Below are 14842 nucleotides of genomic sequence, written 5' to 3'. Positions count from 1 at the left end.
AACTTACTCAACTTACTCCAATAGCTTTCAGTGGCTCATTGTGCCCTGTGTACTTGCTGGCGGGCACTGAAAGCCCAGTTGGTAGGAAACTAAGCGAACACAGAAAGTTAACCGGGGCGGGCAGAGAGTGAGTGAACCTTAAAACTAGTATCACTTGGGATGAGGAGGATGGGGGCTAAAAGCTGTTGTGGCAGTGAGGGGAGGCAGAGCCCAAGGTGGGAAAATAAGAATGGAACAGAGAAGCAGGAAGCAAAGGGAAAGGGGGGGGGGGGAGCAAAACTGGGGAGGTATGAGGCAACTGCTGGTGCCAGCAGATGAGGGAAAAAGTTGTACAGTCACGCACAGATCTGGACCATGCTCACCTCGGCCTGAGAAGAACCCTGGATTTGCAGCATCTAGGACCGATGCACACTGCTTAGCACTGTAACTGGGCCTGAGCAGAAATGAATCTGGGTGTGGATTTAGGCCTCACTTCTGCAGCACAAGTAAGGTGTGTGTGGGTATGAGCAGCTGTCCCTGTGGACTGCTTGGATTTACTTCCACCGTCCATTAAAACAACCCAAGACGAAGAAAAAGTGAAGCTTTCAAGGTAGAATCTAAGCGTTGCTCAGAGCAAAACTCTCCTAAAAGGGGACAGTGAGGGAGATGGGTGAGAAAAAAAATGGCTGGATCTGGTCTACACCTTGCTAGGTCTGGCTTTTTTTTTTAAATGGTATTTGTTAAGTGCTTACTATGTGCAAAGCACTGTTCTAAGCGTTGGGGGGGATACAAGGTGATCAGGGTGTCCCACATGGGGCTCACAGTCTTAATCCCCATTTTACAGATGAGGTAACTGAGGCATAGAGAAGTTACATGGCTTGCCCAAGGTCACACACCTGACAAGTGGCTGAGACAGGATTCGAACCCATGACCGCTGACTCCCAAGCCCGCACTCTTTCCACTGAGCCACGCTGCTTTGGTGTGGCCCAAACTAGCTTTCCGGGCCAGGATCTGCAGGCCATCCTGGACCCAAGAAGGTCTCCAGGATTGACCAAGAAAAGAACATCTGAGGGGAAAGGAGTAGGGGCAATACAAGATCCTGTGAATTTAACCAGGTTCAGTTCATTCAATCGTATTTATTGAGCCCTTACTGTGTGCAGAGCACTGTACTAAGCACTTGGGAAGTACAAGCTGGCAACATATAGAGACGGTCCCTACCCAACAATGTGCTCAGAGTCTAGAAGGGGGAGACAGAGAACAAAACAAAACATGTGGACAGGTGTCAAGTCATCAGAATAAATAGAAGTAAAGCACATCATTAACAAAATAAATAGAATAGTAAATACGTACAAGTAAAATAGAGTAATAAATCTGTACAAACATATATACAGGTGCTGTGGGGAGGGGAAGGAGGTAGGGCGGGGGGGATGGGGAGGAGAAGAGGAAAAAGGGGGCTCAGTCTGGGAAGGCCTCTTGGAGGAGGTGAGCTCTCAGTTTGGCTTTGAAGGGAGGAAGACAGGTAGCTTGGCGGATGTGCGGAAGGAAGGCATTCCAGCCATGGGAAGGACGTGGGCCAGGGTTCGACGGCGGGACAGGCGAGAACGAGGTACAGTGAGGAGGTTAGTGGCAGAGGAGTGGAGGGTGTGGGCTGGGCTGGAGAAGGAGAGAAGGGAGGTGAGGTAGGAGGGGGCGAGGGGATGGACAGCCTTGAAGCCCAGGGTGAGGAGTTTCTGCCTGATGCGTAGGTTGATTGGTAGCCACATAGAAAGTTCATAGAAAGTACAGATGCTCTATCAAAAATCATATTAGAGCGGACTGCATAACCTGTGTGAATTAGTTTCTCTCTGAGGTCTGATTAGTTCTTCACAACCAATTAAGTTTTACTCCTTACCCAACTTCAAAAGCACATGGAACTGAGCGAAAAGTCAAAATCAATCAATCGTATCTATTGAGCGCTTATTGTGTGCAGAGCACTGTACTAAGCGCTTGGGAAGTACAAGTCGGCAACACTTAGAGACAGTCCCTGCCCAACAGCGGGCCATTTGGGGGTATTTTTTAACTGTAAATTATTTTACTTAACTTTCAAAAGATAGCAAATTCATCACTTCAATTCAAATGAAATAAAGGTAAAATAGCATTTTCTGTACCTGTTCTAACTACTATGGCTTTGACAAGTTCTCCAGTGTAAAACCGAGTTTGAATGACATTAGTTCCACAGAACAAAGTGTGCCGTTTGTGTATTTCTGGATCGTAGGTTTCATCTTCCATTCCTTTTGAGTCCACTGAAGGGTTTGGCAAATTCGTTTTTGTTACAGGAACACTTTCACCTTAAATAAATTTAAAAAATCATTGTCTTAAAAGAAAGCATAGAAGCCTTTTTCACATATGGAAAATTTTAAAAATATAAAAATGTCAAATGTACTAAACAACCAACAGCTTAACATGTGCAACTCCTTTCAAACATTCAGCACGGCCTTGCCTTATCCAGATCATCTATTCGGGCTTTGTTTTGGCTTGCTAATCTTATTAGAGTATAGAAACTCCACTAAATGGAACAACTCCAGAAAGATATTTAGAAATTACTGCAAATCACCTGAGGAAATGAAACCCATAATGCTAATCAAATATTTCCGAATTTAGATGAGTTCCAGAAAATATTCTTAATTACATGAAATATGCATAGAAATCAGTCAGACGAACTTATCAATTCCTAAAAGCTACCCAAACGTTGGAAAATGTTTTTTGCATGAACAATACTATTGCGGAAATATAAGCAAATGCCTCATTACTTTGGCACTATTTCAGTGATACCACCGCCAAGCTCAGCAAAGGCAGTCTCTCAACTCATTTTACCTGTTAACATGCTTTCATTAACAATGCAAGTACCACTTATAAGTACCGCATCACAAGGCATGACTGTCCCGTTTGACGGAATCACTATGATATCCCCAGGTACAAGGTCTGTGGAGAAGATCTCTTCTGTTTCTGAATTAAAGAAAGAGAATGAACAGTCAGTTGATTACTGCAGCTAAGGAGGTATATTCCAAATACCGGTTTTTTTCGCCTCTCTTAATTTTTCATAGTAGAGGCTGGAATTACAGCCCAGGTCTTCTTCTCACCCCTTAGTCTACGGAAACAAAAGGCTGCTTGGAGCCACAGTGGAAGTCTATGGCAGCTGTTGGAGTGATTGCTGTGGCTGGGACTCTTGGATTCTGGGCCTTGGGGAGCCTGAAATTTTGCTCTTTTAGCCACACTACCCTATAGATGTTTGCTTTTATTTTTTTAAATCTGTCCTTGCCTTTAACATTTTCATGTTTTATTGTTTCATTTCTCCTTAGGAGTCTGCCACCAGGTCCCTCTCCCTGCCTTATATTCTTTGACTGTAAATCCCTTGAAGGCCAGAAACCACATCTAATTTCCTCCTATGTATTCTCAGCAATCAACAGTATTTATTGAACACTGCTATGAACACAATATGCACTTAATAAATACTTCCTTGACAAATTCCTCAGGGTTATGGACGTAGGACTGTATGTCTATCTACCTCCCTAACTTTCTCCCCTAACAATCTCTTTGGGTTCTTTCGTCCATGAATTTATCTAACTCTGCTTTTAATTCTCCTACAGCCTAGCTGTGGTCCTGGCACACATGAACCACTCCTATACCATTGACTGTGTGCCATTCAAACAGATGCTTAAAACAAAAGGGGTCAAACTATCATATTGCTCTAAGACAATCTAGATCAAAGACAATTCCCACCAAATTCTAATGATTCACTAAAGAAAAATAATTCACATTTCCACTTATTTTTTTTCCCCACATTTCTGTGCATCTGCCATTTGTTCCCTCGCTCTATAACAACTGCTACTGGTAGCCTAAACTGACCGTAACCAAAGAGACTAGAGAGAAACCATGCCAGAAACCTGAACTTCTCATTTCTCAAACTTACAAAAGGCTAACATTTTCCTCCTTACAGTATCCTAACGTGATACACTGGTATTTGTGATGGCATATTCCAATAATGCTTCTCAGGCAGCATTTTTCTGACATTACTGGAAGATGTGAGAAGTGAAAATTCAAAACATTCTTACAAGAAAGGGAACTGTAGACTGATTTTCTCTTAGCATAGAGAAGTCTGAGGAAGAGTAAATGGGTGAGACAACCCAATCAAATCATACTTACTGACCATTTATTGTGTGCAAAGCTCTCTACTAAGTACTTGGGAGAGTACAATACAACAGATTGGGTAGACATGTTCCCTGTCAACAAGGAGTTTACAGTCTAGTGGGGGAGTGAAGACATTCAAATACATTACATATATGTATAATATTGCTTTGAGGCACAGGGAGGGGGGGAATAAAGGGTACAAATTCAAGTGCAGGAAGAACAAATCCAAGAAATAAGAACTCGAATAGCTGGAGGAACATTCACAGAGTGAGAAACCCAAGCAGCAGAGAAGGAGCAAAGAGGCAGAATGAGAGGATGAGAGACTGGAGCCTACCCAGTGAGAAATATGAAGTAAGAAAAAAGAAAACCCAGAAGAAAAGCAACAGGAACTACTGTCAGGTGACCACGACTACACTGTCCACGAGGCTATGTTACGACCTACACCCCAGTAACTGCTAATAAATTCAAATTGTGGCTGTCCGCAAACTTTACTGAACCAAGAGAAAAACTAGCCACAGTCACTCATCTACCTCTGTATGCCTCTGGACACGATCTCCTCAGATCAGTGGGGCTCAGACCTGTAGATCTTTGCCCTCTTCTCTCTTGCACCCAGCCTCTCTCATTCCCAAAGTATGTGGGCCACAGGATTCACAACTAGAGGGCTGAACTCTAGGGTAGCAGTGCCAAGTAGGGTGACTCCATGTGCCATGCCTAGATTAAACTGTAACTGTGACAATGTGCCTTGTGCTATAAATATGACGGAATCATTTCATCTTGGCTGTAGAGCATTATGGTATTTTATAAAACAAAATGGAACGTGTTTTTTCTTTTTAATTATAATGGTTAAACACGTACTATGTGCCAGGTACTGTACAAAGTGCTGGGGTAGAAACAAGATAATCAGGTTGGACACAGCCCCTGTCCACATCGGGGTCATGGTCTGAACCTCCTTTTACAGACGAGGGAAATGCGGCCCAGAGTGAAGTGACTTGTCCAAGGTCACACAGCAAACAAGTGGCAGAGCCAGCATTAGAACCCAGGTCTTTCAAACTCCCAGGCCTGTGTTCTATCCACGAGGCCACACTACTCTTCAAACTACATGACCAGTGGTCACACTTGGGCATGCCTTCTTACCATATTATATATTATTATATTATACCAAGCTCTTAGTACAGTGCTCCGCAAAGGGTAAGCATTCAACAAATAATACTGATTGACTATATATCCACCAGGTAAGATGTTTTGCCTTATTTATCCTGAGAGAAGATGGAGCTGGGAGTAAGCTAACTACAGAGAAAACTGGCCATCTAGGAGGGAATTTACAGGACTGATCTGCAAAGCAAGGATGCAGTTAACAGAAATATGCCAAAGCTAGAGTTTCTAAAAAAAAAAAGACACAATGTGGTCATTTGATGTATGGTAATGTGGTACCTATTCAAACTTTTAATTAGCCCTTAAATGTATCCTTTCCTCAAACCTTCTGATACCCACCTTCATTTACTCTGCAAACAGAAACTCTCACAGTACTGTGAGCTGCCACCATATCGTGTAACATAACATATTGCTAAAAGAGGAAAAGAAGATGGGTTAAACTGGAAATGCTCTCAAAGTCAACTTAAGAGAAAAATTGTGTTATTAAAAAGCTACGCTATAACTAAAGCAACAAATTATAAAACAACCCATCAAGTGTAATGCTTTTTTTTTTTTTAGGAGTACAAGTCTAATAAGAGTGAAATCAAATCCAGTAAGAGATACAATCAATAGCTCCTTTACGAAAAGCAAAGGAAATTAGCCTTTAGGGAGAGGTGAATGTGAGTTTCAAGGACCCTATTCTGTCACCACAATTTTCTCAGCTGCTTGCTGCAGTGAATCAATTAAGCAATGGTATTTATTGAGTCTTTTCTATGTGCATTGCACTGTACTAACAGTTTGGGCGAGTATAATACACACAGGTGTTGTCACTAACCAGCTGCTGCGCAGGTTGTTCCAGACTGGGAGATCAAAAGCCGGGTCAAGGTGCTTTGGCATTCCAGACAATAGGAAGAGATGCAAAAGGCGATTAAACCATGAGGCAAGAAGCCAAAGTTGCCCAGAGAAAAAGAGGTGCCCGTGACCGAGCAGAACCATATGCAATTGTTTAGTTTGTCTACATGACAGAGCCAGGCTTGAGTATCCTAATCTGCCAAATCTCTGACAGTGGGAAGATTCAACACAGTTTCTGCCACCAGTTCCTCAGCATTCCCTACGCACAGCTGATGAAAATTTTGCATGTATCAGCAAGGTTTACACACAATGTGAATCGTACATTAAATGTTCAAGAACAAACAATGATTAAAAGTTGTGAAATACACACTACATTCCGTACTAAACTTCAAGGATTAAGAACCTTAAAATAAACTTGTTGGACTACCTGTGATAACTTCAACTTACCTTTCTTATGGTATACAATGAGCTTACGATTGATAGTACAGACATAATCACAATCGCTAGGGCATAGTAGTAATATTCATCTGCAAACCACAGAGCAACACTAAACAGCTGGAAAACGTAAAAAGGATTGAGGACCTGCAAAACAAAAATTTCAAAATCAAATCAAATGAAGCATTCCTGTTTTCAATGTCATAGCTTCTTGGAAAAAGTTATGTATTTTGGGAGATGTGGAAATTCTTGCAGGACACTGGAGTGCCATTTAAGGCACCACTCCTGCAGTCTATTAACTGCTACTTGAATGTTTGAAATGTCATTCTAAGTGTCTTGCAAGAATAAATGCCACCATCCAAATGCCTAAACTACTGCAGGAGTAAATTACACCCTAGGAGGACAAAGCAGAAAGAGTACATTAAATATTTTGATTTAGTGCTAGCAGACAGAAGCGAATCTTTAAACGAGCAACAGGATTGATGACGGCAAAAAACAGACTCCAAAGTAGACATGGCAACAGCCAGTATTAACATATATCGTCACTGCTCACACTTGAACATCTAGATTTACGAGGGGCCTCAATCACCAGTGATTTCCAGACCTCCTAAACTATCACAGGACACAAGACAAGTGGTGCACTAGTATTCAATTTGATTGTTTAAAATAGGTTCTAAATTGAGCACCTTTTTAATTACAACCTAAGGGCACCTGGGTTTTGTAAGGCAAGAACTGCTTGACCCTGAGGACCGCTCCCTCCTCCTCAAAACATTCTCTGGCTTTGGGTTGGCTGATAATATTAACTTGGTTTCTGCTCCCCCTCCGACTGCTCTTCAGTTGTGTTTGCTGTCTCATCCTCTGGCTCTCATCCTCTTATTGAAGCTCTGCTCTGGGGCTCCTACTCTCTCCCACTGGGAGCTCATCTGCTCACATGGCTTCTCCTACTATGTCTATGGGTGATTACCAAATCTACTTTTCTTGGCCCTGACCTAATCTGACGTGCAATCCCACATTTCTACTTACTACTTTCTACAGGCACCTCCAACTCAATATCTAAAACAGAACTATTTATCTTTCCCCCAAACCCATTCCTCCTCCTCCTCACTTGCCTATCTCAGATGATAACCCCTCCACTCTCCCTGTCCCATAAAATGGCAATGTAGGATCCTTGCTGTCTTTCAACTCTCAACTTCAATCTGCTACCAATGAGTGCCAGGTCTTCCTACCCATCCAAATCATCCCTTCCTCTCCACCCAAACAGCTACAAGGTCTGGTCACAACATGGCTAGACTATTTTATCAGCCTCCTTGCTGGTTTCCCTGCTTTCAGCCTTTCCTCCACCTCTGCTGAAGCACTGATCAACTTCATTTGGTCCACCTGTCTCCTGTCTTCCTGTGTACCCATGCAGCAAGCAAAAAGCAAAAACTCCTCACAATCAGCTATCCACCGAATCATCCCATTTTACTTTTCTGCTCCCTTCCTTCACATTTCCCCAGCTTGCTCTCTTCGTTCCTCCCAAACTGACGTAACTGCACCTTGCTCGATTCTCCCTCCGCAATCCCCTTGCTCACTCTGTTTCCCCAGCTTGGAACTCCTTTATTTCCAAATCTGACATCCTTTCACAGTAGCTACTCACTAAACATTGAGTGATGGGCTGATTTCTACTTCCTTTATATCCTCCACGACCCCCAGTGTCATTCAGACCAATGTTATTAGCTAGATTTCCTTGAATAACCAAAAATCTTCTCAGCCTTAAATTAAGGCACCTTCCAAATAACTTCACTACAAGGTCAATTATAAAAACAGATACTGTGTTCTTACCTCTTTCACCAGGAGTTTAAAAACAGAAGGCACTTTCACTGTAATTTCATTTATTCCGTAAAGCAATTTTCTAGAAAAAGAAAAGCAGGAGTGGTATATAAGTATAACCTATTCCATCTCATACATTATCAAATTCCAGAGGCTTGAAAATGTCTGTTAAGGAACACTGCTAACTCTCCAAATTAAAATGTACACAGTACTTCTTTTCCTCTAAAGAGCTGCGTTAGTATGTGACCATATTAGTCAGAACACCGAACGATGAGTCAAGCGTCTTGGCTTGGTGCCTGACCGGAAAACCTCCTAACAAGCCTTCCTTGATAGTTTCCAGCACCTTAAGACATATAAATCCATCAAACACCTATAGCACTTATGAACTTCTCCTCATCTTCATTATGTTCAAATAATTAATGATTAATCCATTTGTGACTATTTAAACATCTGTCTCTCCCACTAGAGTGCACATTCTTTATGGGCAGAAGAAAGAGTGGCCTAGTGGAAACAGCAGAGCCTAGGTATCAGAAGACCTAGGCGCTAATCCTGGCACCCCACCTGTCTGCTGTGTGACCTTGGGAAAGTCCCTTAATTTACCTGTGCCTCAGCTTCCTCATCTGTAAAATGGGGATTAAACTCCACTCCTTCCTACTTAGACTGTGGGCTTCATGTGGAACAGGGACTGTGTCCAGCCTGATTATCCTATATCCACCCCAGTGCTTAGAACAGTGCATGGCATATAGTAAGCACTTAAGTATCATCATTTTTTTTTTCTTTCTTCCTTCCCAAGCACCTAGTATGATGCACTGTACACACAGGGAGCTTGATAAATTTTATAACCACCATTACTGTCTAAATCAGATTCTAATCTACTAAAGAATTCTTCGAAAGCAAAAGATCTCAATGTGAGGACTAATACTGTACACAAACAAAGGCAGTTAAAAATGGATTTTGACCCTGAAAACAACCGATAGTAAATGGAACAACTCCTTGAGATAGCAGCCAATTTCAGAATGTAACCCTCTGCCAGTAAAGTTATGGGATGTGTTTGTTGTGGGACCCCAGGAAATCCCTCTTGTTTATGTCAAAGGGTGATATGATTAACTCAGGAAGATACATCTAAATATTAAGGGAATTGAAGAAATGCCTAAAAGAGAAACAACATGGCTTAGTGGAAAGAGCACGAGTCTGCGAGTCAGAGGACCTGAATTCTAATCCCAGATCAGCCATTTGCCTGCTGTGTGACCTTGGGCACATCACTTAAGTTCATGGTGCCTCAATTTCCTCATCTATAAAATGGAAATTAACTTTCTGTTCTCTCCCCCCACTAGATTATGAGCCCCATGAGGGAAAGACATTGTGCCCCTCCTGATTATCTTGCCTCTCCCCCATGTTTAGTACAGGGTTTAGGAGTTAGGAAACACTTAACACAATTGTCATTATTGTTATTGTCTGAGAATCAGGAAAGCAGTACTTTCCCTGGATGATAACACCCATCTTCACACAAGGAAAAAAAAAATCACAGCCTTCACATGGATCCTTTCAATCAACGTATACCTAGACCACACATATGATGTTTGGCCTGTTAATGGATGGATTGCACAGGCAACAGTGAAAATGACATACCTTGAAGTAAATCTGTAACTGGTTCCAATATGCAAAATAGTTTTATAGTGCTACTGTGCAACTCCTGGTTCAATGGAACTTCACATCGGTGCTTACAGATACTATGTAATCAGATAACATTACCCACCTAAGTATTCCATATCATTTGAATTTGCACTGGAATATGTGGTAATAAGGTCTCTCCTCCAACTTCAATCCCAACTTGCTTTCTTTGTATTTCCCAACTTAAACTTCTAACCTAATCTGGCTCAACTCACCCAACTCCATTCCCTTGCCCTTACTCCCAGCCTGGCTCCTTACCCTCGCAAATCCAACAGGGCAGAGTTCTTCCCCATGTTCGAAGCCCTCCCAGAATCACACCTCTTCCAACAAGCCTTCCCAAAATAATTTCTATCAATTTAGCCATATCACCCTAGCAGCCAACTCTAGCCCTTATGCATTAATTTATGCTCTTACCTATTTAGATGTAATCAACTGGACAGTTGGTTCATTATTTTCTGATTTCTCTACCTGTAAATGATTTCATGTCTGTCTTCGCCACTAGAGTATAGGCCCCTCATTGCCAGGAAACATGCTTTGTACTTCTGTTGTACTTCTTCGAGTACTGACTTTCTCAAGCCTTGCACCCACTGGGTACTCAATAAATGTGGTTATTGATCTTACTTTTCTACCTTTAGTAGCGGTGTAGCCTAGTGGACAGAGCATGGGCCTAGAGTCAGAAGGACCTAGGTTCTGATCCCAGCTCCGCCACATGTCTGCTGTGCAACCTTGGGTGAGTCACTTAATTTCTCTGGGCCTCAGTTACCTCATCTGTAAAATGGGGATTACGAGTGTGCGCCCCAAGTGAGACAAGGACTGTGTCCAACCTGATTAACTTGTACCTACCTTAGTGCTCAGGACAGTTCTTGGCACATAGCAGGTGCTTAACAAGTACCTTAATTTTTTTATTAATACTATCATGACATATTAAGTGAATCAATATCGATAATGAGGTCACAAATATTAAAAAAAATTTTCTTTTGAATAAAGCAATATGAAACAACTTGAGGTTAACTTCTCTTTACACAATTTTCAAAGCGACCTTACCAATGAATAATTTGCTAAAATGCTAAAATAAAGATAAGCATTACATTAAACTTTTTCAAAGGGCCTTTCTTTTACATAAGGTAATACAAAATTACCTGTAAGCATGCATCCCCTTGGTCAGTCCTGTACTGTATTTCTCATAAATTGATGTACAAGAAACACCTTCATCCAGTCCCCTAAATAAATGCAGAGGGTTTTTTTTAATTATTAAAGAGTACCCAAGTTCCACTGGTCCCCATTTTTTAAAAAATGCCCACTTAAAACTATTCGGAGGCCATATCGTTAAAAGAAATTGAGAAACTGAAACTAAAAATTCAAAATTCACAAAAAGCAGTCTAGGATGGGGAATTAATTGTAAAAAAAAACAGCTTAAAACTATTTTACATATACAGGGTAACAATAATATGCTCATCAGTGCCTTGGCTGCCTAGCAGTAGAAGGGAGATGGACAGGTTAAACTAAAACAGTCAGCAAATAACAACAGCATACACAGGCAACAGCAAAGACCATGTGACTGTGCCTTTGGGACTACTAATCTCTACGATGACATCTGTTGAGTCCTGTATTTGCCAATTCTATTGAAGACGTTTATCTTCTCAACTTCTCCCAAACATTCTTTCTAGGCAAACGGCACCAATGAAAAACAAATAACAAACTGGTAACAGCACAAACCAAACTACAGGTCGGTAACTAAACAACTGAAAATACAGTAAACTTCCATTTTGGGGGGCAGGGTCTCTAGACTGGAATATCTGTCAAAAGTACAAAACAACGGAGGACGGGGGCTCTGGACTTCTCACCGGGATCAGAAAACAGACTGCTGGACCACCTGCTCCTCAAAACAGGGTTTCCAGGCCAGAGGACAGGCCTGAATTCCCCTTCTGAACTTGGTGTGAGGGTCTGGGCTGTCACCTGGGATCCCCATGATCAAAAACAGGAAACACCTTGAGAATTTTCAAGTAACGAAAGTGTACCGCTCTTCAGAACGAAGATAGTTTACCTCTATACTCAAATCTTAGCTCATTTTATTTCGTTTTGTATCTCTCATCCTAATTCCTCTTGAATCAACTGTACCTCTGAAATGCTTTCAGAAACAAAGCAATCTAGGAAATAATGAATGTGTCAAGTTCATGGGCCTTGACACAAAAAAAAGTTATCTTACACCTTTGGAGAACCATAAATGTTTAACTAAATATCACTATTTCATTCTAATTTTTTTATAGGAAACATTTACAGAATTCTGGTTCCTAAAAATTGCAGGTTAGTAAAAGCAATAGCTTTTCCACTCTTGAAAATGACACTACTCTGTCTTCGATGTTTCATTTCTAGGAACCTAGAGTATTCTTCCTGCAGCAGGAAAGCATCTGTGTAACAGTGTACTTACCTGTACAGTGTTTTACTTTGATACCTCTTTGCCTCATGCCAAGGGGTTGTCAATTAAATGGAATTTCAGCTGGTAAAGTTTGAATTTTCACCCCTTATAGGTTTTGCCTTGTGATAAAATTAACAACCTTCTTAATTCAACGAAGACAAAAATCACTTACTTCAAAAAATCAAAACTGTGGAGAGTGTCATTCCAAAAGTACTTTACACTGTGGTGAGTGAAGAATCGAATCTGTATAGAACAAAAATATTAAACTGATTGTCACAGAAATGAGTCTATTCATTATCATCACAAATGGTACTTCTTGAGCGCTGTGTGCAGAGAGCACTGTACTACCCCTGGTGAGAGATCCATACGTCACAGTTGGCAGACACTTTCGATGGCCACAAGTTTTCAGTCTAGAGGGTACTCTGACCACAGTAAATGCTCAATAAATATGACTGCATGAGGGTGAGAATATTACTAATGGAAACTAACTACTGTTCTGTTCTGATATAGATGGGGGGTAGAGCAATGGTTCTTTTGCTAAATTCACAGATTAGTATCCTGGTGTGGCTTCACTGACCAGATGCATGCACGCTGTCTCACACGCACGCACCCACTCACTAAATCAGCACATATGAACCCAAAAACTAAATATATTCAGGTTGAAATGTTTTCTTCTCCCCAGGTCATATCCTTTACAATGAACCTTGGCATTCCTGCACCAATTATACACTTAGATACCTACAGAACTTCTATACACACAATTATACACCATACTATTTTAGCACTTACCTACATATCTGTTTTATCCTCTCTTTTTTCATAAGTTATTTAGTGTCTGTCTTTTCCACTAAGCTCCTTTGGGACAGGGACTGTGACTTCAAGGTCTAATGTACTCTCCTAAGCACTTATAATAGTGCTCAGCACACAACAGGTGTTCAATAAACTCTATTGATGGGTTGATTTTCAGCTTCATTTCCTATCCAAAGTGTATCAGCAAAGTTTTGTTCTAGTATTTGGGGATTATGCAGACAAGGGTCTTTGGCCATAACACCTGTGTGATTTCCAGGGAGTGCCTCCTGACTGACTAGGAGTTAGTGCTGGCTCTGTATTTCTCCCCTAACTAGTCCCACGGTAGAGGAAATCTACCATGAAGCTACCCAGGAGGGTCAACGGGGAGGAGGAGGGGAGGACTTCAAGCCGGAGAAGTCTGAAATGCTCTGCCAAATCAGACAAACTGAAGCCCAACTAGCAGCAGGAGCCACAAAGATACTGCAGCAAATTCTCTAAAGCCGAACGTTACATCTAGGTCTAATGTTGAGATTTCCACAGAGAAATCCTTTTCAAAAGTTTGCCTTTTTCTATGCCTTCCCTTTCCCTCATGCCTTCCTGCACTGTACCATCTGACCCTCTGTAGCTCCAGGCTACACATCCTAGAGTTTGGGGCCACATGCTCAAAGTGCCTGAAGAAATCCACTCTCCATTCAAACTGAAAACAAGCAGGAGTGGTTTTATCCTGGAATCTTAGCACTGCTGGGGGAAGCCTGTGTCCTTTCCTTTCCCCCGCCTCCACAGGTGCTAGGGAGATCCAATGCCAAAGCAGCATGGCTTAGTGGATAGAGCACGGACCTGGGACTCCTAAAGTCCTGATTTCTAATCCCAGCTCTGCCACGTGTCTGCTATGTGACCTTGGGCAAGTCACTTAATTTCTCTGGGCCTCAGTTCCCTCATCTGGGGGATTAAAAGTGTGAGCCCCATGTGGGACAGTGACTGCATCCAACCTGATGAACTTGTATCTACTGCAGAGCTTAGAACTTGTATCTACATCAGAGCTTAGAACAGCGCTTGGCACATAGTAAGTGTTTAACTAAAGTGCCATAATTATCATTATTATTATACTGCGGGTGCCTGCTCTCCATCTGAAAAAGAGACAATTGTAGCAGAGATCTGTGTGTCCCACATGTCCTGCCTCCATTTATCTGGACCATCTCTATTGATTTCCGGTGTTTACTTGACTAGTGGAAGCATGGAGAAAGCAGTCACCGTCACTGACAGGAAGAGCAGCATCCAGAAAAATAATAATAGTAATAATAATAATAGCAATGATGGTATTTGTTAAGCGTTTACAAGCACTATTCTAAGCACCGGGGTGGATGCAACGTCATCAGGTTGTCCCACAGGAGGGCTCACAGTCTTAATCCCCATTTTACAGATGAGGTAACTGTGGCCCAGAGAAGTTAAGTGACTTGCCCAAAGTCATACAGTTGACAAGTGGCGGAGCCGGGATTAGAACCCATGACCCCTGACTCCCAAGCCCGTCCTCTTTCCACTGAGCCGTGCTGCTTCTCGATCAGTTAGTCCCACATAGAGGTGAGCTGCTGGACC

At 41.9% G+C, this 14842-nt stretch overlaps 1 protein-coding gene across 5 annotated transcripts in view; it reads right to left on the bottom strand.

The window, feature by feature from the left end:
* Nucleotides 1–14842, bottom strand: part of ATP13A3 (ATPase 13A3) — a 104754-nt gene that overhangs the window by 42548 nt on the left and 47364 nt on the right. For all 5 annotated transcript variants that reach the window (XM_038749567.1, XM_038749568.1, XM_038749565.1 and 2 more), the window contains 7 exons: nucleotides 12633–12703; nucleotides 11184–11264; nucleotides 8386–8455; nucleotides 6577–6711; nucleotides 5638–5710; nucleotides 2833–2964; nucleotides 2127–2306 (listed from right to left, as the gene is read on the bottom strand). In XM_038749567.1, the coding sequence (XP_038605495.1) occupies nucleotides 2127–2306; nucleotides 2833–2964; nucleotides 5638–5710; nucleotides 6577–6711; nucleotides 8386–8455; nucleotides 11184–11264; nucleotides 12633–12703 (742 nt within the window). The remainder of the gene's footprint in view (nucleotides 1–2126; nucleotides 2307–2832; nucleotides 2965–5637; nucleotides 5711–6576; nucleotides 6712–8385; nucleotides 8456–11183; nucleotides 11265–12632; nucleotides 12704–14842) is intronic.

This window comes from Tachyglossus aculeatus, chromosome 7 (genome assembly GCF_015852505.1).
Source record: "Tachyglossus aculeatus isolate mTacAcu1 chromosome 7, mTacAcu1.pri, whole genome shotgun sequence".
NCBI lineage: Eukaryota > Metazoa > Chordata > Mammalia > Monotremata > Tachyglossidae > Tachyglossus > Tachyglossus aculeatus.
Note: the sequence above shows the minus strand (reverse complement) of the source record. Positions and strands in the feature narration are given on the sequence as shown.